General features: G+C 42.9%; 1 protein-coding gene across 1 annotated transcript in view; it reads right to left on the bottom strand.

Annotated features, from left to right (window-relative positions):
- DIS3L2 (DIS3 like 3'-5' exoribonuclease 2) overlaps positions 1-25,475 on the bottom strand; it is a gene marked incomplete at both ends in the record, with an annotated part of 151,631 nt that overhangs the window by 75,867 nt on the left and 50,289 nt on the right. Inside the window, 3 exons of the mRNA XM_082003901.1 lie at positions 4,737-4,984; positions 6,170-6,270; positions 19,024-19,258. Coding sequence (XP_081860027.1) covers positions 4,737-4,984; positions 6,170-6,270; positions 19,024-19,258 — 584 coding nt within the window. The remainder of the gene's footprint in view (positions 1-4,736; positions 4,985-6,169; positions 6,271-19,023; positions 19,259-25,475) is intronic.

Genomic DNA, 25,475 nt, shown 5'->3' with positions numbered 1-25,475 from the left:
GGCTTGAGTCTCAGGTGCCCCTTCTCTTGGAAGGGCAGAGCTGAGAAGTGCACCAGAAGGGCGGCTGGACGTCTGCACAAGTCATGGAAAGCACCTCTGAATGCCAGAGTGCTTTCCAGCTCAGTCTTGGAACCCATGTTCTCTTGATCCGTTTACTGAAATTAGATTATGAACCGTAAGGGGTTTACCCAGAGGTTTGATATAGGACTAATATTTTTTTAAATAGTAATTAACATTTGATTTACAGCGTTCCAGGGAACATTTCCCAAGTACCTTGAAATAAAAAGTGTACAACTGACTTAATTGGGGCCATGTTACAGTCACACAGACGTGATGACTTGCATCAGAGCAAAATCTGACAGGACAGCATGTGATCAAAGGTAACGCATATAGGATCACCGATGGCCCTGGAGCAACAGCCAGGCTGTAAAACCACTCATGGGGCTCCGCGGCCACCAAGGGTAGCAAAAGTCATTCAAGAGGCTTATAAACAACAACAGGCACAGGGCCCAGCAGCGGTCAGACGTTCACTCCCAGGGAGTCATGGTGTCTGTGACACCCCAGGCTTGCGTGTATCTTTTTTTTTTTTAAATGTTAAAAGGTAAAAAAAAATTATAATGGTTACAGACGTAAATGTTTCTTTTCTGTGACGTTGATGGGGAAGCATTAGAGCATGCTGGAGGGTTCCTTGAATACCCTTGGACTGATGTCAGAGACAGTGACAGCATGCACAGACGGCAACATGCCGTGGTCGAGGAGTTGGGCAGCATGCGGCACAGGATATTCCTCCAAAACAGCCATAGCTGCAAGATGACCGAACTGCTCCGAGCTGCAGACTCACTGGAGCTTGACCTCCCACGCATGTGCGCCTGGGGCAGAGCCACATTCATGCTGCCATCTCCCCCTTCACGGTGACACTGATCACATCTATTTGGCCACCCATTTCTACAAACATTCAAGCCCTCTCCACTCCCCAGACTCAGCTGAAACTGGCCAACGTTTTCAAAGGTTATATGATAAGAACTCTCCAAAAAGACAAAGGATAATTACATAAGGCTTGTTTCCTTTGGAAAGCTGGGCAGGCTCCCAAATAGGAATGAATAACTTCCATGGGAACTTCACAACCTTACTCAGTTTCTCCTGGAGCAGACTTGTCCACAGTCATCCTACATGGAGGGTTTCTTTCAGCAGCAGAACATCCTACACATCAATAAGCCACCACTCCTAGAGGAAGCTTGTCCATCAGCAGGAGAGGGGACAGCTAGGAAGGCCACTGGGGCCTCACAGGCAGAGCTGCACAGGCTTGATAAAGCCCGAAGGTCCCAGTGAAGATGGTGAGATGTCTGCAGGGCTGAGCATCATGGAGAGAGCTGTCACGGGAACCCCCAGCACCTGGGAGTACAGTCCAGCCCTACTCCAACCATGGAGCTGCCTCCCTTCAGCTGCCAGGCCACCTGCCATCGAAGCGCAAGAGTAGCATGGTGCTCCCCACAAAGGTGGGGCCATCCCACGCCTCAGAGCAGTACGGTGATTAGCTGTACCAAGGGAGCTCAGCTTTCCTGAGACAAAGTCCCATCTGCAAGAAGGCGTTTTTCCAGAAGAGCTACGCTGCTTGGGGATCAGACCTTCCCTCAAGCCTTACTGTGAGCTACCCAAGGTATCTAGTCATTTCCCCTCACACCAAATACATCTGTGAATTAAAAAAACAGAATAAAATGTCAGAGATTAAAAGAATTGAAGCTACTTGGATGGCTTTGGAAAGAGCATCAAGTGAAAGAACGTATCGCAACGTTTCATTGTATTGCAAATGCCATGACAAATCTTGTCACCTTGACAGATCAGTATCTAAGGCCCTGAGCTAGAAAAGCTCCACATGACACAGAGGGAGTCAGTGATTTGACATTTTACAACTACTATTTACTTTTTCAATAGTCCTATCCATCATCATATGTGGGGGCAAAATGAAAAGACTCCACATTAATCATCTCCAAAAGTGTGGAGGTGTCTGGACTAATTCTCCATCCAATCTTGGACTCCAACATTGAGAAATTGTCCCCAGAAAATAACCATACATGGCAGTACTTGTAATATTTATCTGGAAAAGAAGACTATTTTGGAGCTATTTTGCTTTACTACTACCTGAAGCAGGTACAGCTAAACAGCATTTCACTGCCACGGTAAAATCACTTCACATACAGGAGGGAGCACAGCAGCACACACTCAGGGCATCTCCAGCGGGACATGGAGCCATTAGTTCCTCTCTGCTCATTCCCAGCACAGTCAGGGTGACAGAGTGGCCTTCAGAGGGGACAGTGTCTCAGTGGTGACCACCAGGTGGCAATCACGACACAGGAACGCACCCCCCTCCCCAAGGGGACCTCCAGGGACTGTCAAGTTGCCCCTGTGCAGGTGACCACTCTGGGTGGCCAGTGCCATGGCCAAACTCTCAGCCAGGGCATCCTACTGCTCCAGCTACACACAGTCACTGTGAAGACCAGAACATGCGGTGAATTGTGCTTGGAAACCCAGCACTGAACTTCCCAAGGTAAAAGGAAAGCTGAGGAAGGCGCATGACCAGCCTAGGGGAGTTCAGCTGCAGGATGGGGAGAACCTGGAAACACCCACGGTATCCAGGGGAATTGACTGCCAACTATGGAGGGAGTTTGCCTTGACATACTTCCAGCAGACTTAGATGGTACAGAGTGATGACCTACAGGTTCTTTAGTGCATACACCTTCAAAACCATGGTGGTCCTGCCAAAGGGGTATTGTGAAGTCTGTGGGCAGAACTAAGGGGTGCACAAGAAAGTTCAAAAAAACAAGCATGCAATGAGCTGCAGATCACCTGCTCTCCTCTCCTTCAGGTGCGCCATGACTAGCAACACAGCTTATAAACAGGCTTGTAGACCAGCCCAAAAGCAAACAGGAACTTCTGGGACCTTCAAGAGGTTTCCTTGTCTTTCAATGTTTAAACAAGCATGTATTTATAGTTAAAAACAAAATGGGTCGCCAAGGTTTTATGCTCCCATCTCCACAAGGCACTTACTGAAGTACAACCAAGTCCCAGAGGAAACGGCTATGTACGAGGACAATCATGGACATTTTCTTTCCTGACAACACCCTTTACATCTTGGAAACTACCAAAACAGCCAGATGAGAATATACAATGTTGTCAAAAGTACAGACTAAAGACACACACATTAGCCAATTAAAAAAGACATTATCCCATCCTCCTAATTTCCCCTGTTTCTGCTGAAAAGGGGGGTTGTTCATAACAAGAAGCCAAGCAGTACAATCACCCTCCAGCCCTTTCTCTGTTGGAGTCAAAGACGACAAAGAAAATCTCTGCCAATAAGAAGCTTAGTCATAGTTGTAGTTCACAGCACAGCCAGCCCCTAGTTAAGTGGGGCTCAAAGGGAGGCCACTTCAGTTCACGCACTGCCATTTACCTAGGAAATACTGAGTGACTTAATGGCTCATGTGGCTCTCAAGGAGCACACGTGAAACTTGCTATTACTAGGCACACAAAGCAGCCACAACTGATAATGAACTTAAACTCAGGGAAACAGGGACTTCAGTTTAGCTTACTTTTAGTTCTAGGGCTGATAGATCTGTGCCAACATACTTACTCTTAAAAAACCCCAAAGTTTTATGTAAGTTTTAAGTTTTTACCAGGAGTTTGAGCTGAGGACTCCAAAAACCACAGTGCTGACACTGTACATAAGCTGTGCTACCCCATCAGAACAGCTCTGCAAGGGGAAGAGACAAGTTGGGCTTTTTGTCCAACTCCCACTACCACACATGCTCCAGATTATATCTAGATCCCCATCACCTGTAAAATTTTACCACAGCATTGCCATAGGTCAGTTACCTACTCTGGATCACCAATTAAACCAGGACTACTCGGTTTCTCCCAAGATAACTGAATACATTTATCAATGTCCACCATTTCTTATTAAGACCCACTCAATAGGAAGCAGCATGGCCACTCCAGGTGGGTGCTTGGCACACTGCAGCTATTCAAGACAGACTGAAAATGATGAAAACTACAGGGTCTTCCTCTGGATCCAGCCCAACATAGACCATTTAAGTAGCCCTGGCTTAAAATCTCCTCCTTCATGGCAGCGCCTGCAATTTGAACTCTGGACAGCAATAGCATTACTGAAAAGCACAGAGTGCAACACCCTTCTCATCTGCTTCCGGAACTAATATTCCCTTGTTTTCTAGTATCCTTCCTTGAAGCAATACAAATTTAAAACCACAAAAATCTGTGACTTCTTTCTACTTCTTATCAGTAAAGGCTTAAAAAACACAGATGAGCCTGATGATCTTCCTCTGGCAGAAGTGAAATGCCTACACACTGTGTACTACCCTTACAGAAAGGGAGGAAAGACTGAAAGGCTGCCAGCAACCCACAGTGCTTGTGCTGGTCAGGCTAAGTACCTGTATGTGTTCCCTCTAGGCTGCAAGCTCTTCCAGACTGTACATTCATTAATGCTGTGATGTGCCAGCACGCTGAAGCAAGCACCAAAAGCAACTAACATCATGTAGCCATGAGATTAATTAGCGACGAGCTATCCTTAACCTCATCACAGTTTATCCACCAAATACCAGAGGGATACAAGACAAGTATCTTGTTAACAGATTCCTGTCTCTATTGTTTGTATCAAATTAAGTGAAACCAAGAACTCTGACTAGAAATCTCAGACATCTCTACTTCCAACAGCAGCCACATACCCTGTTGCAAAGTTGCTGTCTTCTTTCCAGTCCACTATGCGACAGATGAAAAGCATATCTGAATAGTCCTCAGGCCTGGTCACAAAGTCTGGAGGGCAATCAGCCAAGGACACGTAGGCCCTGGGCACTCTGTGGTCCACAGGTGAGAACATGGCACACCTCTTGAAGAGTTCACTGTTCTTGTCTGCCAGGAGCTTGATGAAGCCTGTAGCTGCTCGGGAATGTTTTTTTTCCAAAATATAGACCACCTGGAAGAGGCAAAAGTTTCTACAGTTAATATCTTCAGAGAAATTTACTTTAACAGAATAGGGATACACAGAGGCTTAGCAGAATATCTGGAAAAATCACAAGGCCTATATCATGTTTTCCCTGTGTGTGTATATGTCTCTGTGCATTTTTTAACTGAGTACCTATTTGCAATGTATTTTCCTTGCCATCTTGCTCATGGCTATAGAAGAGCTAAGTGCCTTCCAAGTGCTAGCTCTCTACAGCAATTTTCTTGATTACAGAACAAAACCAGACAAGAAGCAGATGCTTCCAAATGCAGGGAATTAGCCACAGCATACAAGCAACTCCTGTAAAATCTTTCATTTGTAACCTCGGCCTGTGATTTCGACATTCAGCGCAGAACAGGCCAGTCCAAAAACGGTGCCGCTGGCGGATGCAATGCTAACCACAGGAAAGGATGTGCTGTGGGGAATTTGGCAGTTCTCTCCTCCTCTCTGTGTTTTCTGAAGTTAGGGGTTATTTTACCTTTATACAAGATGGCTTTGAAAAGAATAATAAATTACAGTATCACTAAGTAATTGTTCCAGAGAGGTGTTCATCCAGGCTATATTTTTGTAGACCATAATAAATCACTGGATAACAGAAATATTATAGCTGATTTCCTAAGCTTATACAGAAGAGTCCTTCCAGAAGGTTTCAGGAGCTGCACCTCTGTGCGATTCCGAGTGCTGGAATTGCCACGCTGGATGAGACCAGAGGGCAGCCCAGCCCACAACAGGGACCAGAATCAGAGGCTGCAAGGAAAAGCACAGGACATGGAAGACTACTTGACCCCGTAGTCCTTTTCTGGTCTCTTTAACATGCAGAGATTGACTCAAGTCTTGAACCAACAGCACTATCAGCCTTTCCAAAGTCTGTAAGAATTAATTCTGACAACTTTGGATATCCTGACACTCATATTAGTATCCAATCTTTTTTCTGAATCTTGCTAAGTAATTTTGCATAACAAACAAAGGGAATTTAAACCAGGATAATTGGTAAAAATAACAAGACACTTGATTTTTATCAGATTGGACAATTATTCTCTTTGAAATGAGGAATGAGATTCAAAGATCAACAGATGGAGACTACAGGGAGGCCAGGGCTGGTCTCCTTCAGCCTTTGGGAATGCACACATGTTCGCTTGTCACTCTTTACGGAGTTACCTTGGCTGTCCTTTGAAGAAGCTTATCTGGGAGGAGCCTAGGATCATTCACCTTGGGTCCATCATCTTGCTTTGTTCTGTGCACACCATCGACAGCCTTTGCTGCATCAAATAAGACAGACACAGCAGTTACTGTAGCACATTTCCATCACAAATTTGTGCTGGGCCTTTGCTGTAAACTGCAATACAAGGTGCATGCAGTAGACTTATTTGAAAGGGGAAAGATCTCTCAAGTGTTAGAACAACCAAGCATGAAGCAATTTTTATTTCTCCAGACTATCACAGAGAGCAGATATATGTTCACTTACCATGCAGATCTGCTGAAAAACAGCAAAAATTAAAAAAAAAAAAAAATCCAAACTTTACAATTACAACTATACCAGCCGTAACAAAAAAAGGTGGAAAACACATTCTGTTTATTAAATACTATGAACTACATTAATTTCTGAGTTGGAGTCGTTACCATTATATAAGTAGTCCGTTAAGTACATACATTCACTTAATATTTAATTTCCTTGAAAAATGTTATGCAAGGTTATAAAATGCATGTTTATCTTTGAAACTGAAACCATAGCTATTAAGTTGACCCTCTTCGGCTACGGATCAGGATTATGAAAAAGTCTATAAAAGTAATCGCTATATATGACGAACAGTTCCCTCTTCCTGAAATCTCTTCACCAGATACGGAGAATATTTAAATGAACTCTCAACTAATTTCTAGTTTGCAATATTCAAATGTTTGAGTATCTGAGTTTGGAAGTATCTGCTATAGGTGGATGGCACACCGAATGCATTTAGAGTTTACAAACATCCAAAGAGATCTTTGCCATGGAGAAGGCTGGGACCAGTCCCTTCTTCAGCTACGTCCCTGCTGAGAGCTCGTGGTTCCTGGTCTGACAGTGTTTTTCAGATGGAAACATCCATGTGTTCTTCTCTGGAGGGCTGGAAGATGGCTGCCTTTTCCCACTTGTATGGCAATCGCATCCATCTCAAGCACGTGCTAAAATCAGGCCCTGAGTGTTCAAAAGAAATTTTGCTATCTTAAAGAGAAACCGTGGCACTGACTGCAAGTTTCAAGGGATGTAGCTGTCACCGTTTCCCTTAGAAGACATGAGATAAAGCAACGTTTCGCTGAAGACTGTGCTCCAGCAGGCCAACCGTGCTCACACACGCCAGAGCGTCCCAAGGAGAACAGCGGTGACGCACAGACCCTGGCCCCCAGGTGACACCCATTTGTCCTGCAGGGACCCTCGACAGAGGCTGCTGGTGACATGATGGATGAAGGAGGCCAGGCTGCGGGAGGGGAGGCTGCAGCTGCCGGCAACGCCGAGGCGCTGGGCACCGGCGCGCGGGGGGAAGCCGGGGTGGCAGCGGGGGGCAGCAGGCTTGCCCCAAGGGGAACGGCTGCGCACCGCCATCACGAGGGCACCACAGATGGTCGCGCTGCCGTGGACGGCCTGGGCTGCCTTCAGGCAACGTCACCCCAGCAGTCACTTGACAATGACAGCTATCTCACTAATGACAAACTCTGGTTCTCATATGCCACTAATTATCCCCAGCTTTGCCTTCTCATACAAAACTCTTCAGGCTTCACCTCTTCCCAGAGATCACCTTTTTTAGAAGAATCTAAGTGACTTTAATATTATTTTGTCTTTACTGATTTGCTAGCAAGGCTGAGAGGAGGACAAGACAGATAGTCAGGGCTTTAAATAAAAATATACTTTCTTAAAAAAAGCAGATGTCACAGCAGCAGCAAACCTCTTTCTCTTTCATTTCTCCTACTGAAATGAACTCAGCTGTGCCACAACTGGGGTTACTAAGGGATAAAACCACTCAAGAGTTTCATGGTGAAAAACACGGTGAAGAAAAAAATTGCTCAGATAATTATAAACAGTTTAAAAAGTGGGGTTACCCAAGTTACACACCTCATTTGCTTGCCTCTGTTTTGCCAGCTAAAGGTCATACCAGGCAATCAGTTAGTAAAGAAACGGCAAGGAGCCGTTTTGTTTTCTTAAAAATTTGCAAGCCATCAGTTAATAGCCATGGGTTTATGGTGTGCCAGCCATAAAGACAGCTAGAACAAAGAACGGGACGATCTGGGACAAAAAGACATTGGCAGGCATGGAGGGCAAGGGGAGGCTAGTAGCCTTCCAAAGTCCACGCGCTCAGGCACACCTGCCGCAAGCCCAGGGCTTTACTGGAATGAACTCTTCCCCACTGAATGGCACATACTGCTTGGAAGTGAAGCCAGATCTAAATGTGTTTGGGGAAAAAAGCAAGAGCTGGACTCGCTGCTTTCCCAGCACAGCGGAACAGCAGCAGCGACTCAAGGCCCAGAAGGCAAGAATAAGAAGAGCACCAGGAGCTACACGAGGAACATGCCCTTATTAGCACTGCCTTCTTTCCATTTCTCCTTCCAGCTCCAATTTCTCAAAAAAGTTGCTTGCATTTTTTCACTGAAGCAGCTTTCCCTGTCAAAAAAGGAGCCAGCAGTGTCCTTGGGAGGTATTACATACATGCATGCAAAAGCACAGAGGCACCAAGAGGGAGCTGTCACGGGGAGCAAGCAAATGGGTGACCAGGGCTTCCTTTGCCTGGGATGAAGAACAGGCAGGGCTGGGCCATTTCTCCCCACCTGCTGAAGCTGAGCCCCATGTGAACCCAGAACAGGTACCAGAAAGCATTTCAATTCTCACTGTGGCACATGGTAGAACCTGCCCTTTTCCTTCACAGACAACATCAATCAGGGGTCTTTGGCTGGCTGGAGAGTACCCTCTTCCTCAGGGGTTTCTCCAACTTCAGTATCCCTCCCAAAAAATCCTGGGATTATTAGAGACTCCATCAGAGAGAGGCTGCTGGGATCTACAACTATACCATGAACAGAAAGATGGGCAATGCTCCTGAAACAAGGGACAGGGAAGAAAACACATGAGGAACGCTGCACTCTTGGGGCCAAGAGATATGGACTTCTCTATGGCTTGTAGGTGCTCCTTTCGAAGGCAAAATTCTGTCAGTGCCAGGGCTGCATCTAGTGCTTGGAGGTCTACAATAACAGAGCACCAGCAATGAGGGCTCCCTGTGACAAACCCCTCTGCTCAGAAGGGTCAACTACCCAGATCCAACGTCCACCTGGCTCAGTTGTGAAATTTCTGCACAGAAACTTCAGTCTCAACTGAAGTATCAAGATAGCAATAAGCTGCCATGAGAGTCTGGTACCCGAGTCCCCTAAATACACTTGGCACAGCCCCTGCCTTTCGTTGCACATCTCCCTTCGCTCTAGCGAAACTGGAATTCAGTGGGTGGGTGGACGGAGAGGAGAGGCATCAGGGTCCCACCAGAGACTGGTGGTCTAGAGGATCTGAGCTGGGAGACACAAACGTCTCCCACAACAGGACAGAGCCATGGAGGCAATCCTAACAGAGAGTTAACTTGTGAGAGGAGCAGGATTTTGAGCAGGGGAGGTGGGAAGAAACTCCCTGCATTATGCCGAACTAAAAATTAATTATTCTGACCCCTTTACTGCAGCGGTTATCCAATGACCATTCAATATTTCCACCCCGGGCAAAGACATGTTTTCTGAGAAAGATTTACTATGTTAGCTTGGGCAATACTTCATAAGCTTATCTTACAGTGAAAACACACTTCAGCAACTGGGATCCAGTGAAACTACATTATAATCTCAGTGTTTTCCTTTGAGCGATTATCTGACAAACCAAAACTGTAATAGTCTTACTTTAAAAAAATTAGGCACCAGATACAAAAAGCAACTCAAATTAGTTATGTTACTACCAACAAAGTAGATCCAGGACACTTGGAATTTGCCTCCTTCTGCAAGAGATCAGTTTAGGCAGCTTCAATACACACTTAGATTTGCCTGACAGGCCTTCCTAGATCAAACATTTTTTTTAAAGCCCCCCCCCAAATTTCCTTTTACAATTAAATTACCATGACATTAAAAGGTGGCCAAAGTGGACCAAAAGTCATCAGACTAGAATTCTGATTGCTTGTGACAGATCCAAAATTATTTTCACTAGGTTTGCATTGGTCACTGTGGAAATTTGCAATTCTGTCCAAAAAGAATACAATTAAAGATGCAATATCCACTTGCAAATGAAAATATATCGCAGTCTCAGATCTCAAAAACAACTCACTGGAAAAAAAAAATCTTCCTCCCTGGATGGAAAGAAACAAGTTTTTTTTTTAAAAATAGTTCAATGTTTGCTACCTCAGCTAGGAAAAAAAACCAACTACTTGAGAAGCTAGTTGGCTTACTCTACATGGGCATATCTAAGAATCCCATCAGAAGACATTATCGGCATGAAGCTTTTAAAAAGAAAGTACTGCTCTTCAGCTTGGTGCTCCAATACTAGCACATCTGTAAACCTTTCAATAGCAAAGCCTACTACTTACTAATGAAATAACAACAACTTAGGTTCTCTGATGTCTGCTTCAATAAGCAGTTTTCAGCATATTATGTTTTAGTACCAAAGACACAAGTAAAGTGGTGTAAAACAAACCAATTTATTATAAATATCTCAAGGATTGTGTGTCACACCTAAAAGGATGTATTTTGGGAAGTTCTGTCTATACCAATACAAGAGACATATGGAAATGAAGACTCCTTTCAACCAAAAAGCGATACATTCAAATACATGCACCGATTTGCTCTTGGTTACACTATTCTGCTACAATTTTCATTTCTGGGGACAACGAGAAGGAAACATGTTGCTGTTTAAAAGACAGTACAAGGGCTCTTCACATTCTGCCACCGATGTTTATTGGCACAGACCAGGTTTTTCCTCCAGAACACAAAACTGATGGTAGGAACCAGTGGTTCACATCACACTTGGTCCTCCCTTTACCAAGTAAACCAAAATGTAATTTTTTGAGGATTACAGCAAAGGGATCTGGCTCCTTAGAAACACCTGTCCCTAGCTGGAGGATTTCAGTTCCTACAATGTGATTTCAGTACCTACAGAGGTAGGAGCTCAGCTTCTCCTGATCTTGGCAGATTTCTCCCCCATGGAGTCTGCAGTACAAAGGTCCAAGTGAGCTCCCTCTGAAGTCTCACCTAGCAGACCAAAGAGCCTCTCATCCCTACCCAAAATGCAGGAAGAGTGCCATTTCACTTGGTACCAGGTACTATCCAAAACTGGGGTTTATTTTAAACAGGCTATAAGAAGGCTCACTTAGGAAAGTATCATGCAAGCAGCAGTACTTTGCGAGTATTTATATCTCCATACATGAAGCTTTCCCCCTGCGATGCAGGAAAGACAGGTAATTCACTGTGGTGATACTGTTAAGCCAACAGCTTTGGAATTTAACACAGGCAGCCTGTCCAAAATCAGCCTAACAGCTCCCGTGTGCAATGCAAGAGGGCTCTGCAGGTAAGAAGCAAAACCGCTCCAAACCATTCAGCACTCCCAAGTTGCCTTATCACAGAGCTGTGTGTCTAATGAACAGGACTAACTTCCTTAGAGACATTTATTTTGAATACTCATTTAAGCAGACTCACCCTGCCACAGCTGTTCATGTCTAAACACCTGAACTCACACACCTGTGTGCCCAACGGCACACTGAAGATCAGGACCAGAAGACTCAGATGATTAGCAAGAAGATTTTTGAAGACGCAAAGGCAGGAGGAGACCCTCACAGAAGGAGAGGAAGGGCATAATAACGGTTGTGTACGAGAGAGAGACAAGCATCTGCAATAACACAGGGCAAAGGCAATGTGAAGAGATGAGTATAGCTGGCTTCCTTACACACCCAATGCAGCCAAGCATATCATTATTTGCTTATATTTTAGCCACCTCCACGAGGAAGGGTAGAGAAGATGGCAGAATGATGAGACAGGAGTGTCACTTTTCCTTAGAAGCCTCCAAGCCTGATGCACAACAAAGATTCAACATCATTTTGGGAAGCTGCCATCCAGCCCAACAGATCAAATCATAGCTGTCTCAGCCACATAACATTACTACAACCACAGCACGTGTATTCAGGCCTCCTGGCCCTCTCATGTCCTTGAGAAGTTGCCAGTCAACAGGGGGGTTGGAAGCTTTATTGCAACAGAATTAAACCTCCAAAAAAAAAAAATCAAGTAGTGTTGCAGTCTACAAAAATACAGTTTTATTACATTAATGGCAAGTAAAATTAAAATGTTACAAAAGCATTTCCATTGAGTATTTTGCCTATCTACTTAATGTTCTTCCTTCCTGCATGTGCATTTGTTCCTAAAGTGTGTGTGTCCAATTTTACTACTGCATGGAAAATATGTTAGCTGAATGAATCCTAATCTGATTCATCCTGGAACCCTTGCTGTTAACAATGACCATACTCTATTATGTTTATCTTCACACCCACCATTCATTCTCCGTATCATGCCCTCTCACTTACTTGACCTAAACTTGTAACTCAAAGAAGGAACACAGGTGAATTCAGGAATATATGGTAATATGCTGAACTTAATCTAATTCCTGTTAGCTAATTGCATAAGTAATTTTTCTTCTTTTTTTTGGGCCTTACTTTAAGAAGTCATTTGGGGTCAAGATAACCTACTAGGGAAGAACAGCGTAAGAAGCTTTCCCAACATTAACTTCCATTGCAGGCTTCAGCTGTGCAACTAAAGAATAACTGGAACTTATTCAGCCTGTAGCATTTAATCAATGCAACCATAAAGCCCAATTTGTTCAATACTGGTAGAACGCTTTCCTTCAGTTGCTCTACTGTTTATTCTTCAAGAAATCTATGCTCTCATTTAAGAAAAGTTATAGCAAGAACCAAAAGAGCTAGATCCAGAGACCTACAAACATGAACTTAGGATAAACTAATACAGAGCTGTCTCGAGCAGCTGAAACGGCTCCAGCTTCTCTGCTGGTTTTCCAGGCTTCAGCAGAGTGAAACTGATCTGATTTTTGACAGTTCCACCTCAAGGATTTCTATTAAAAGCTGTGTAACTGAGAAGATTTCCTGGTGAGCTTTCACTCCGCTGTGGCCTAGAAATGTTAGGAGCTATGCAGTGAAGATGATCCATCTCCAGAAAGCTGCAGGCTAGGAAAGAAGCGTGAGGACTCCTTAAAAGCACTCAGAGTGAACAGGAGGGAGAAGAGGAGGGAGAAGAATACCTTCCAGCAGTCAGTGACGTTGGTGGGCTTCCAAATTTGTCAGAGTTTTCATGGAAGCTAAACTGAAAGAAGGGGGAACCTGAACAGAGCTGAGGGACAGCATATGATCCAGATTCTTGTCACCATCATCCTTTCCCTATCAGCCTTGGCCAAGGAGAGGAATAGAAGTATCTCTCTAAACTCTGCCTATGTGAGACACTGCTAACTGCAGAAGGACTCCAGGTGCCAGAGGAAGACACAAAAGGCAAGACACCTTGTCAAGCTTAAAAGAGGAGAGAGAGGACACAAAAGCACAAGAGGGGGCATGGTAGTGCAATGAGAAGGTGCAGAAGTGCAAAACAGAGATTAAACTCTAGATTATAAATTATTTTTTTGCTTTGCTAGAAGGATCCAAAAACCTTTCTAAGCACTGACTCCAGAGCATCACGTGCCCTATCACACAACCATATGGTGAAGTTACCAAAAGCCACCACTTCTGTTGAGCCGAACAATCCTGAAATACTTCATAAGAGCCTCCAGTCAGTAGCAGTGTGGACACCAAGTAATTTTATGTTATAATTTCTGACCTTACCAGGGCTAGAGACTGACAGTCACATTTGACCCAAAAAGAGATCAACCAGCGTCCACCTGGCCAATGCTGAACAGGGAGACGGGCGCAAGTTCTACAGCAGCTCCAACACAAATTCTCTTGACTCTACTTATTAACCATCAGTTATTTGATTCAATTTTCCACCACATGATTGGCTGAGTTAACAGGCAGAGTAAACTGACAGCTAAGTGAGCTATTTCTATTCAAACTTCATTACGTCAAGGCAGTGAGCAAGCCTTGGACATTCATATATTCAAACTCTGATTTGCAGAATTGTAGGTGTAAGTGGAAATCCTGAACAAACACAACTATCTGATTGCTGCCAGGGCAGCCAGTCCACCAACTTGATGACTTCTGTGAGCCACCCCGTGGGAAGCAGGATATTCTGTATGTCTGGTAAAGTAAGATCTCTTGTGAGAAGAGTTGAAAAAAGCTGAGCAAACTAGTTTGACAAGGATAGCTTTTGGCACAGTGACACAGTTTTACAAACTTTTATTTGAATACCCTTCCACTAAGAAAGGCTAAGGCACTTTTATGAGCGCAGCTGCCATTATCAAGAGTACAAGTAGCTGCTACTGTTCAATTGCTAATGTTTCTTTATCAGAGCAATCCGATTCCAATATTTAACAAGAGACAGGTCATATTTGTATGAAACTCATGTGACACACAAGTTTGTGTAGTGATACAGCATCATAAAGTATTCTGCAAAGAACATTTTGCACTTTTCCTGGGTTGGGAGGATACAGAGAAGTTTCTACTTTTTATTACATATTGAAATGGAGCATAAGGAAAATCTTTCTACTGCTGTGACATGTCACAGATATACTGTATTCTAGCACAGTACTAAGTGATAAAAGTTACATTACCTCTGTTGCAGTAGTCAGTGTGAATGAGGATTAAGGAAAAGAATTACAGACCTGGCAAAGGCCATGTTGACTGGCAGATGACATCTCTGGATAGCAGTGACCCAGAATAAGTTGAGGTCTCAAGGTAAAACAGAGGACTTGCACATCAATACCAAGCACTACAGAGAATTAATCTTTACTGTATACACAATGTTGTTCAGACTAATGCCAGGATGCTATTGCCTTGCTGTTTACCTGCATTTCCACAGGGCACAGAAACCCCAGAGAGGATTTGAAGGACACTAGTAAGAGAGCTGAGAAACTTTCTTCAGGGTGCTCATTCTTACTGTCTTTGTAAAGAAAAAAAAAAAAGAGAAAGTTTGTTCAGCATGCAGAGATATTTATACCTTGGAAATACAGCGGAAAATGCAAGAGGAAAGAGATTTCCAACTTTGCTAAAAAAGACCTACCTCCAATGACCAAAACTTAATGTTAAGACAATCTATCTTTGGAACAGGACAATATTGCTCTTTGTGTAGAGCAGCATGCTGGAGAGGAAAATGGCTCATCACTTCCTGGATCAGAGACTTTTCTGCAGATAATCTTTAACCCAACTCCTTTGCAAGAAGAGTTCAGAAAAGCAGAGCAAACTTGTTTGACCAGGAAAGCTTCTGGCCGAGTGACACCAGTTATGAACTTTTATTTCAATATCCTTGAGCAAAAGAAGACTGACGCACTTTTATGACCACAAGAACTTTCAGAAAGTACATGGGCTGAGAATTAGCCTCAATGTGATGGTCTCTTCACTTCTGTGGACTTCCTTCTTGCTTACCCCATCTCTTCTGGGGTCTTAGGAAGAGAAAGCCACAGCTCTCATAACTGCAGCACTCGGCAAATACAGAACCAACATCTCAGTCTCAGCCTGCAGCCCCATGCATAACAATTTCTACCAGTTTGCTTTAAGCCCAGCAGAAGCATAGGAAGCCCAACCTACAATGACTTCAGGGAAATTCAGTTCACTCAAATCTGGGCCATAATCAGCATACACAATGTTTCATGCTTCAGAGCTTCTGACAGCAAGGGCCAACCCCAAATTCTTTGCCTCAGCATGTAACTAGGGATGGAGGGGGTGATTGTGCTCTAAAGAGGAACGGAGCCACAACGAGGGATGGGACACAGGCCAGGTTAGAAAAGATATCAAAACAGCCTGCACCCCCAGCATGACCCAAAGTGCTCTTATTTGAATGACACGTCTACTTTCATTCTTCATGGTTCATTCTGACCATCAGCAGCAGAACAAATGAGCCAGCACAGAGGTATTGCATAATTCTACTCCTCTGTCAGAAAGGACAAAAGCCTCTTGCAACTCAGAGGCAGCAATCAAAGCTTGTGTATATATATGCACAAAGATTTCAGCACCATCTCAACATGGCTCTGTTTTGCCCCACAATGAGTAAAATTTACTTTTGATTCTATTGGAGTAGCTATGGATATTTTTCACCCCCAGAAATCCAGTGGGTTTTTTGTTTAGTTTGGATTTTGTTTAGGTCTTTCGTCTCTCTCTCTCTCTGGATCTTTTTATATATACACACACACACATATATGTATGCATATACATAAAGTCACATGAGAACATGATAAACTGCTTCTTGATTTTGTTTTATTAAATATGATACCCTTGATGGCATCTTTGTCCATCTTGAAACCTTCAGACTTACTTTGTTAGGGGAAAAAAAGAAGCAAGTCCACTACAAGTGTTCATTTAAGAGTTGCACTGGCCACGAACTATTTTGCCTGCTCCTTTCTGCGCATAAGGCCATGCAATGAGTCTGTGTAATAAAGCCTGCAAAGCAATGCTCTCGGGGAAAGTACCTTAAGCACCGGTTTTGGTGGGTCAGCAATAAACCTCCTCACGGGATCTCATCTCCCATCCACCTCTGTTTTGCTGCTGTAGTTGTTTCCAGCAGAGAGGTTGTAACATAAAAGAAAAGGCTCATATGCAGTTAGCTTGAAGGGAAAGGTCAACGGGCAGCAACAGTCAAGCAGCCCTCCCAGGGGAGGCCCATGTTACCCAGGGAAGGGCACTTCCACTCACTACAGTCCAACCCTACAAAGCACTCTGCCTCCTGATGCTGGTACCGTATTCCAGTGGATGGCCTTAGGAAGACCAGTGGATATTATCTTATAAGGCTAAGTTTTGCCATGAAAAAGTGTATGTTTGGTCCTTTTAAAAAAGCATTTTGAGCCACACCTGTGAAGGCTGAATTTGGCAGGATCTTTTCTTTTTTCATGACAGTTATCACTGATGCTAGAATAACTAGAGCTTTTTTCCAGGCAAGACTTAAAAACTGGATAAGTGATGATATGAGAAATTGCATGGAAGACAGGAAACAAGCCAAAGCAATCATCAACGGCTCAAAAACACCTTCAGAAAAAGCAGCACTGTAAACTTTATATGTATTAAAAAAGGAGGGCATTAAAATGCAGAGCAAGAAGAAACTAGAGAAAAATCCATATGGGTTATATGGCCAAAGAAGCTGAAGCAACTATTAAAAGAGGCGATAGCAAAATACAAACTCAGCAGAAATCTAACTGGCACATCCACACCAGCCACAAGGCTTGTTAAGGATGAACACGGAAAGGCCTTGAAAACAAAAGAGAACAGTTGGCTTAGACAACTGCAGTGGAAAAGTAGGTTGGATTTCAAATGTGTAGACAATAAGCTGATCTAACATCTGTCCTACAAGTATTCTCCAGAGATAGAATTAAATGGCAAAAAGCACTCAGACGGCACAGACTTTAAGAGATGACTTGATAACCTCCAACACAGGTCACTCCAGAGCATCTCGAGGAAATATGACGCACCAAGAAAAGTAACTCTCATCAAGCCTTTACACTGAAGCACAGCCATACAGGTAAAGTAAAATATTGGCTCAAGTCTGCATTTATTTTAGATGCTGGCGTCAAACTAGAATGTATTTTTCTGAATTTTAATTTGGCATTGCTATCAGAAGTAACAGAGATGCAACAGACACAACACATGACTCAGGAGCATTTTACGAGATTTAGAATTGTTGAGTCAAAGTGGCAGCGCAACACTGTGCAGCTATAACACAATGTCCAAGACTTCAAAAAAGATGAGGTTAATAATTAGCTGTAAAACATCCACAGACAAGACGAATAACTCCCAACTCAAGCCCTATGCTGGAAAGTAATGGAACAAGATGGAAGTTAGTTCACATAGCTTGGTAGTAACTCAAAGACAGTAGAGGTAAGCAGAAGGAAATAGCATCACAAACTGGTGAGGTGGCAGCTCCATTCATAAGATGAAATCAATGTTTTGTGGCAAAAACTACAACACTTTCACGCAAATGCTATCTCCACTTTTATTAACAGATGGTTATGAAAAATGGAAGTCTATCAACGGTATAGGCAGAGGTCTGTGCATCTTGAAAAGCAATCTCTCAGGAAAACATGGAGTATTAAATAGAACAGCTTTACAACCACCACCAAGATTTGTCAGAGACCAACAACTACTTATGCCCTAAGTTCCTGACATCTTTTCTGGACAACTGGGGCATGCATCAGGAATGCACCAGAATATCTGTCCTGGCAAAGCCTTCACCAGCAGCTGAAGGCACATGTTAAATGTGCCAATTGTCAGAATCCTTTCAACACACAGCTCTTCAAGAAGGGATTTAGTACTAGAAAGGACATGCAAAGAGCACTATAAGCATAGTTTGGGACAGGGAAGCCTATTTTATTTTGCCCTAAGCAACACTTGATGGTTTGGATGGAATTTAGATTAAGAATAAAATAGGTTTGCCTTCAAAACAGATTGCATAATTGGCTTTAGGTTTTAGTGCAATTTTCTTTTCAAATGGACCAAATCTTGAAGGTGCTCCTAACTCAACTGTTTGAAAACAGCAACAAACCTAACTACCCCCAAGGAAATATATTCTTATCCCCAAACCGAGGCACATAGACTGGCTAGCCAAGCTGTGATGAAGGAAACTCTTACAGCAGCATCTTGAATTAAACAGCAACCAGCAGTCCCCAGACAGCCCTGAGAATTGCAAATCTAAAAGGTGTGACTTCTGTTTCACAGATTTACTTTGCATCAATCAGCCCTTAATATCCAGTCAAAACTCTGAAGGCAGTTTAGCAGAAAGGGATAGAAGTGATAAGGCATTAAGCTTTTAGTCCCATATTTTATATCTTGCAGCAAAGCAAGGCAACAAAGTAATACTTCAAGAGTTTGCTCAAATAAAGGCTTAAAGCAGCAGTCTTATCTACTCACCCTTTTCACCAGTATCCATGGAAAGTTTCTTCATGTCATCAGTCAACATATCCTGCGAGTGGTCTTGTCCATGCTCTGCATCATTATCATCAAACTGAGCTTCTATAATGACATCCGGACTTTTAGCGTCGCCTTTTGCTGCGCCTTGAGGAATGCAAGTCCCCAACATATCCTCAGGGACATCTGATTCATGCGTGGCTTCTGCTTCTTTGTCACTACCATCTGGCTTTATTACCTGAAGAAGCAGGGGATTTAAAAAATAAACAAATAAATAAATAAAGACACACTAAATCACTGGACTGAAGAAAGAAAACATTATCTTTCCTTTTTCATCTGCATCCCCAAGGAACTGACAATGAATTGTGGGTGGCTGGTGGCACACTGCAATTGCCGTGCAATTATCCACAGATATTGCACAATCGAAAGAGGTACCTCAGTAGGATAAAGATGGGAACGGCATGGCTTTTGCAATACCTCAACTGTGACAATAATGTATCCAAAGCGTATCTAGAGCATAACCATACAGTTCCTGCCAAGCCTCTAATCGGCTGTCCAGAAGTTGGGAGTAAGCACAGAGAGGGAGGAGGATACACTACAATTTAATGAGTTGCTCAGACCATTGTTCACCAAGGTACACTAATCATCCTGGGAAGTCCCAAAACGCAAGCAGTTCCAGCGAATGCTGGGATCATGACAAAGCACATCCCTGGGAGAGCTCCCCAACATGCAATTAGGAACAGACTGAAAAAGTACAGACCAAAGAACACGGTGCCCTGCGACCTGCAGAGGAACTGGACTGTGGCAGCTTGGTAAGTCACCAGGCTTTCCATTTATTTCAGGCTCCAGTCTTTTCATTAAAGGCACTCAATTATTGCTGTTACTTATGCAAATCTCCTAATTAAATTACCGAGAGGAATGAACTCAGTTAAAGTACGAATTACTTCACCATTAGCTAACTGATAATTCATATAAGTAACTCTGACCATTGCTATAGATTTGTTCCCACTTTAGTGCAGCAATGGCACAGAGGGAGGAGAAACCATATGTGTAATCATGTCAAACAAAATCATGAACACCCCATGTCCCAAGTAAAGTAGACAACAGACATTGAGGGCATCCCTCATTGCATGTGACAGAGGCAGAAACAGCTCCATCTCAGGATATAACGGTCAAAATGGTTGATACCTTGGATACACATGCCTTTACTAGCATCCTTCATGCAATCAACAGCGAGTTGCAAGCACCTACCCAGCCCTGGAACCTAGATCCAGCTTTTAGTTTCAAAAGTGTTTAAGTTTCACTCAAGTTGTGGTACTTCAGCACAAGATTCAAATCAGCATGGAGTAAGAAATAACTTACTAAAGGTTAAAATCACAAAGAAACTGGGTGACCCCATTCCAATGCCCTCCCAGTAACTGAGCTCTTCTCCTCTCCAGCTCGTTCTGGAATTCGCCAAGCAGGTAACTCCCTGGATATGCTCCTCCAAGGTCCCCAGTCCTCATCATCACTAAGCCAGTACATGACAGCAGCAACTCATGCCACCAGCAAGGCAAGAGAAGAGCCCTTTAAAAAAATGCAATTTAAAAAAACACCTTTCTGGTTACATACTTTATATGATAAAGTCACTAGAAATAAGCATAAATAGCCTCAACAGGTCCTGGTTGAAGACAACCATTGGATGTAAGAAAAATACAATCCAAAAAGCTCCACAAATTGTTGTTTAATAACTAAAAAGCAAATTGATCAAATCAGACCTGTACAGGGAAGACTTTCACAATTTTACATATACAGAGCTACAGTCATACTCTCAAGGAGTACCCATGTCTTTGTAATCTTTTCACAGTACATAGCAGAAACAAAATCAATTTTAAAATGGGGCTGAATTCAAGTCTTAAAAAAAAAAACCCTAATATGACATTACTTTGAACTCTTGTTACCTTTTGTGACTCTGCTTTCCATCTTTATTTTCATTTTTTAATATGTATATAATTTGTTACCATAGCAGATTTTGACTCAAACATTAAATCGTGACAAAAAGGGAAGAAGTTTGGCAGAAGGTGGGAAAATGGCCGATTATTAAACCTGGCTACATTTGGTACATAAAATACTGACACACAATGGTCTGGGCAAGAACAATCTATTAGATTAGGGAGCTGACAAGGCTCCACACGCTAGTGACTCTGCCAGTGTGCCTATCCAAAAAGAAAACCAGTGTCAACAGTAACGTTTGGACCCTACCGTGGTCAGATGTGGATGTATTCAGCTCTTAAATTTCAGTTGCACCAGATGTGTACAAGTGTGCAACTGCAGCAGGAGTTCATTTTCTTCAACCCCTTCAGGCTTTGTCTGAATTTCTTTCTCTCCAAGTCATTCTTTGGAGAGTGAGAGATGTGTTTCAGGTGCTAAATTACAAAACTTTCTATATGTAATGCAGCAAACAACATCAAATATATCTGAGTGATAGGAAGGGCTTCTCTAAAGCTGCTGCACTGAAAAGCTTGTGCTTGCAGAGTTTATATTGCATTAAAGATTGCAGCAAATACGGATTTCTTTTTAAATGCTATATGCTAAAATTACCATGCTTTCCCCGAGGTAGAGGACACACACCACTCTGCTAGCTAGCATGATACTCCAGCTGTGACTACCTAAGCCCCCAGTCACACATTTCCTTATGGATTTGCAAATGGATTTTTAAGTAAAGTTTTCCAGAGTCCACAAAATCACAATCTCCGCACAGTGTAGAGCAGCAAAATGTCCAGATGCTGGCAAGCATAGGCAGTAGGATTTGTTTTCTTTTTAAGGCCAAGACAGATCATTTAGGCTGACCTCATACATAACAGAGCAGGGAATTTCACCCAAGATTTCTTACATCACAACAAAAATTTAGGGAAGCTGTACATCACAGGACTGGAAAGCTGCATAAGACTTTACAAAATAGGGAGCTCAATGGATACAATTACTCCATTTAAGATGATCAGAGTTGCTGGCCAAAATGAGCTCATCACACAGATTCCGAAAAGCAGGATCCTTCTGTATATGAGCAGCAGCAGCAAATCTGACCATGACAGAATAAGCGTTTCTGACATGCAGCATCTCGGAAACCAGAAACTGATGGTATTGCTCTCTCCTATTTCTTATGCTACTGACGCTCACACATGACATAATGCATACAGCTAGAACATATCGGTACTTATCAAAGACGCAGAATGAATCAAATACACAATTGGCTTAAGTCTATCACATAGTCATACGTGCTGTACAGAGCATCATTCTCTGCCAATGCAGCTGACTGCATGGACCCAGAAGGAAGGGATTCCCCCTTGCTGCATACACACGAAATGTGTACTACTACCATGCAAACATTCCAGGATGCATGGTGAAAGCCCCTTAAAAGGACCTTAACTTCCTGACCCGGGAAGACAAATGTCAACCTTACACTTGTATTATTTTCATATGCTCTTTAATAATAATAAAAAATGTTTTAATAAGGATTTTGATGAAAGTCAACTGCTTATTTGAATGTCTGATCCTTAAGATAGTGGCTGAATAAGTTTTCTTCCAACTTTAAACAAACATCTATCACTGAACAAGCTTCAAGTTTCTGCCCCATAGTGATTGGTTTGTAAAGTCATAGCTGACTGAACACAAGATCTTTGAATGAAAATCCCATTTCAACCATAAATATAATAAAAAACAGCTAGTGGGCAAGAATGTCCACATCTGCATGGATATGTACAATCTGGACAGCAGAGTGATTGCCACACTGCATCCAGCCCAGTCTTGAAGTAGCCATCAAATGAACAATTGTCCTTAGTCGGGAAGAATTTGTTCCAACAGAAAACTGAACCAGGAATCTGTGCATCTGAAAGCACAAGGGTTACCTCCTGAGCTGCAGGAGAAACTGCTTTCTCCGCCAGAAGCAATCTTATATCTGCCCTGTTAGTTCCAAGCTTTTCACAGACTTTCCACCTAAGACTCACATCCACACACAGACAAAGCCCAGGCCTGTTTACTCTCAGATTCGGTACGGGTTTTTTTGCTGCTGCCTCCTCAATGGCAACAGCTAACAACTCATACATTAGTCTCTAATCTCAAACTACTGAACAGACCAGTGATTTTCAATCATCTTTGAGCTATTAACCCCCCAGCTTTTCCCAATAAATGCACCAAGCCCCCACAGTGTTTAAGCCTGACACTAATAGGTTTGCTTTTCTTCCTTATTCATCTCTGATACTTACAAGCAAACCATGAATCTGCATAGATGTGAAGATGAGACGTGAAGATGAGACATGAAGACTGCTGGACTAGACACACTTGGACGGATGCACCTTGCATGGCTAAAAACTTTCCACATAGTGTCACTGTTTTCAACAGCAGCTTGTACAAAGCGACCTCCTTCACTGAAAGCATCTTGCAGGTAAGGAAGCAGGATCATCTTCACTACAGCTGTTTTGGACACAGATTCAATAAAAATTAAATTCTTCATCTCACTCAAAATACTGGTGTTAAAAAGAGTAAGGATACTGGAGAAGAATGGAGATTATATTAGCACAACCCCTCTTCTCTGTAGGTCAGTCAAAACCCAGCAAAATGCCTCATAATGAATAACCAAACTCAAAGTGTCTAACTGATCCAAAAGATTTTAGAAGTGACAAGCAATTAATGGTAACTCTCTTCACTGGGGCAGACGGACAATGCACAAAGAGGCTCCTCACACCACTACAGAAAGGGGCAGTAGATTCACCAGCGAGTAGAAGCTGAAGACAAATTCATAGCAGGCAGGCAGGTCACATAAACAGAGAGGACTAAAGATGGGAACAGATAAAAGGGAAATAAGGTCTTCAGCCCAAGCCTACCTTCTGAGGTTTGCAAACCAAGGTAAGATGCCTTTCTTCTGAAAAATACTTTGGTCAAACATACGTTCTGCGTTAGCTATAGACAAGTTATTATGCTCAATACTGGGTAGGGGGACAAAGTTTAAGTCAGAGTCATTGGTCCTCTTTGCAGTTGAGCCTTAGTTAAGCAACAGGTTTGAGAAACAAACACGTTGAAAGTGGTTATTTCAAAAGGAAGACAGATGAAAACAGGGACTTTGGACCAAATTACCATCTCACCATTAAAAAGACCGTTGCTACCACAACACTAATACAAACACCGCATTTCATACCAGTACTGTGAACACCTGCATCTATTAGTCTCCCAGCTTTTGCCATATTAAACAGGCTTCACTTAAAAGCCAGTTCCCTAATGTTCACTCACGAGGGAGCAGGAACAGAGCCTGGCTAACATGAGGATGCTGTCACAGCTCATACACACGTGCTAGAGCCAAGCTACCATAAATATTGCAAGGAAGAGCTTTGCTTTTCTGAAAAGAGCAACCAAACAAAGGCTGGCTCACTCTAGCTCCTTCTTGGATAAAGAAAGGATGGCACTTCCAATAAGAGAAAAACCACCTGTCCCAATTACCCTTCCTTCTCTCTATAACCCTGCATACACCAAACAGCTCTGGCAAAGACAACAACTCAGTAAAGGTGGCTAGTCTCAGTAGCAGTAGTTAGGGCATTACTTTGAAAATAACAATAGGGTTAGACTGGGGTTTTTTGTTGTGGTCCGGGGTTGGATTTTTTTTTTTTAAACAATCTTTTAAGTCTAAATCACTGGAAACATTTGCTAACCACCCACGGGATAGCTATTTTATATTAAACAGCACATTATAGTTTACATTCCAGACATCACATTGGATGCAGTAATCATACAAACATCCAAACTAAAATCTCTCCCTCTTGATTAGGAAAAGGCTACTTGCTCCTCTGCATTGGGCTCTGTTGTTCCCAGATGTCACATGCAATTTTGTCACAGCAGTTGTTATAAAGTCATCCTGCTCGGGGATTCCAAGGGGTAGACAATTTGAGTACACAAAGGCTTCTTGGGAACACTGACTTTTCAGAGCTCTTCTCTGACTTGCTCACACTGCAGTAAATGAGAGGTGGGAAAGAAACAAATGAAATCCAAAGCATGTGTTTTCAAAACAAAATGTAGAGACAGACCTGCAATATGCTCATCAAACCTATCGAGGTCCCAAAGCCATCTCCCCTGCCCTCACCAGCATCCTGCATCCTCTCCACTCAGATCAACCTGCAAAGTGAGTTTTTATTGCAGAGTTAATTCAAGTAATCAGACTGAGCATCCAGGCTTAGTCCAGATGAGCAGATACAGAAGACAGTCTTGTCAGGCAGCTGCACAAGTAACAGAATTAACTGCAGAAAAAAAAAAAAAAACAACTCCAAACAGCCACCTTTTCTCACTACTTCATCCTGCTTCCACCAACAAACCTAATTCCTGATCTGTTCACTCATCTTCTCTCTGTGCTTCAGGCTGCACCTAAACATCACAGGTTACAGCGTGTCCCCTCCAAGTCCCGCTCAAGTCCTTTTCCTACCACCTTGCACAAA

Source organism: Phaethon aethereus (assembly GCF_964289735.1).
Source record: "Phaethon aethereus genome assembly, chromosome: 9".
Classification (NCBI taxonomy): domain Eukaryota; kingdom Metazoa; phylum Chordata; class Aves; order Phaethontiformes; family Phaethontidae; genus Phaethon; species Phaethon aethereus.
The sequence above is the reverse complement of the archived record's forward strand: the minus strand, read 5'-3'. Positions and strand labels throughout refer to the sequence as shown.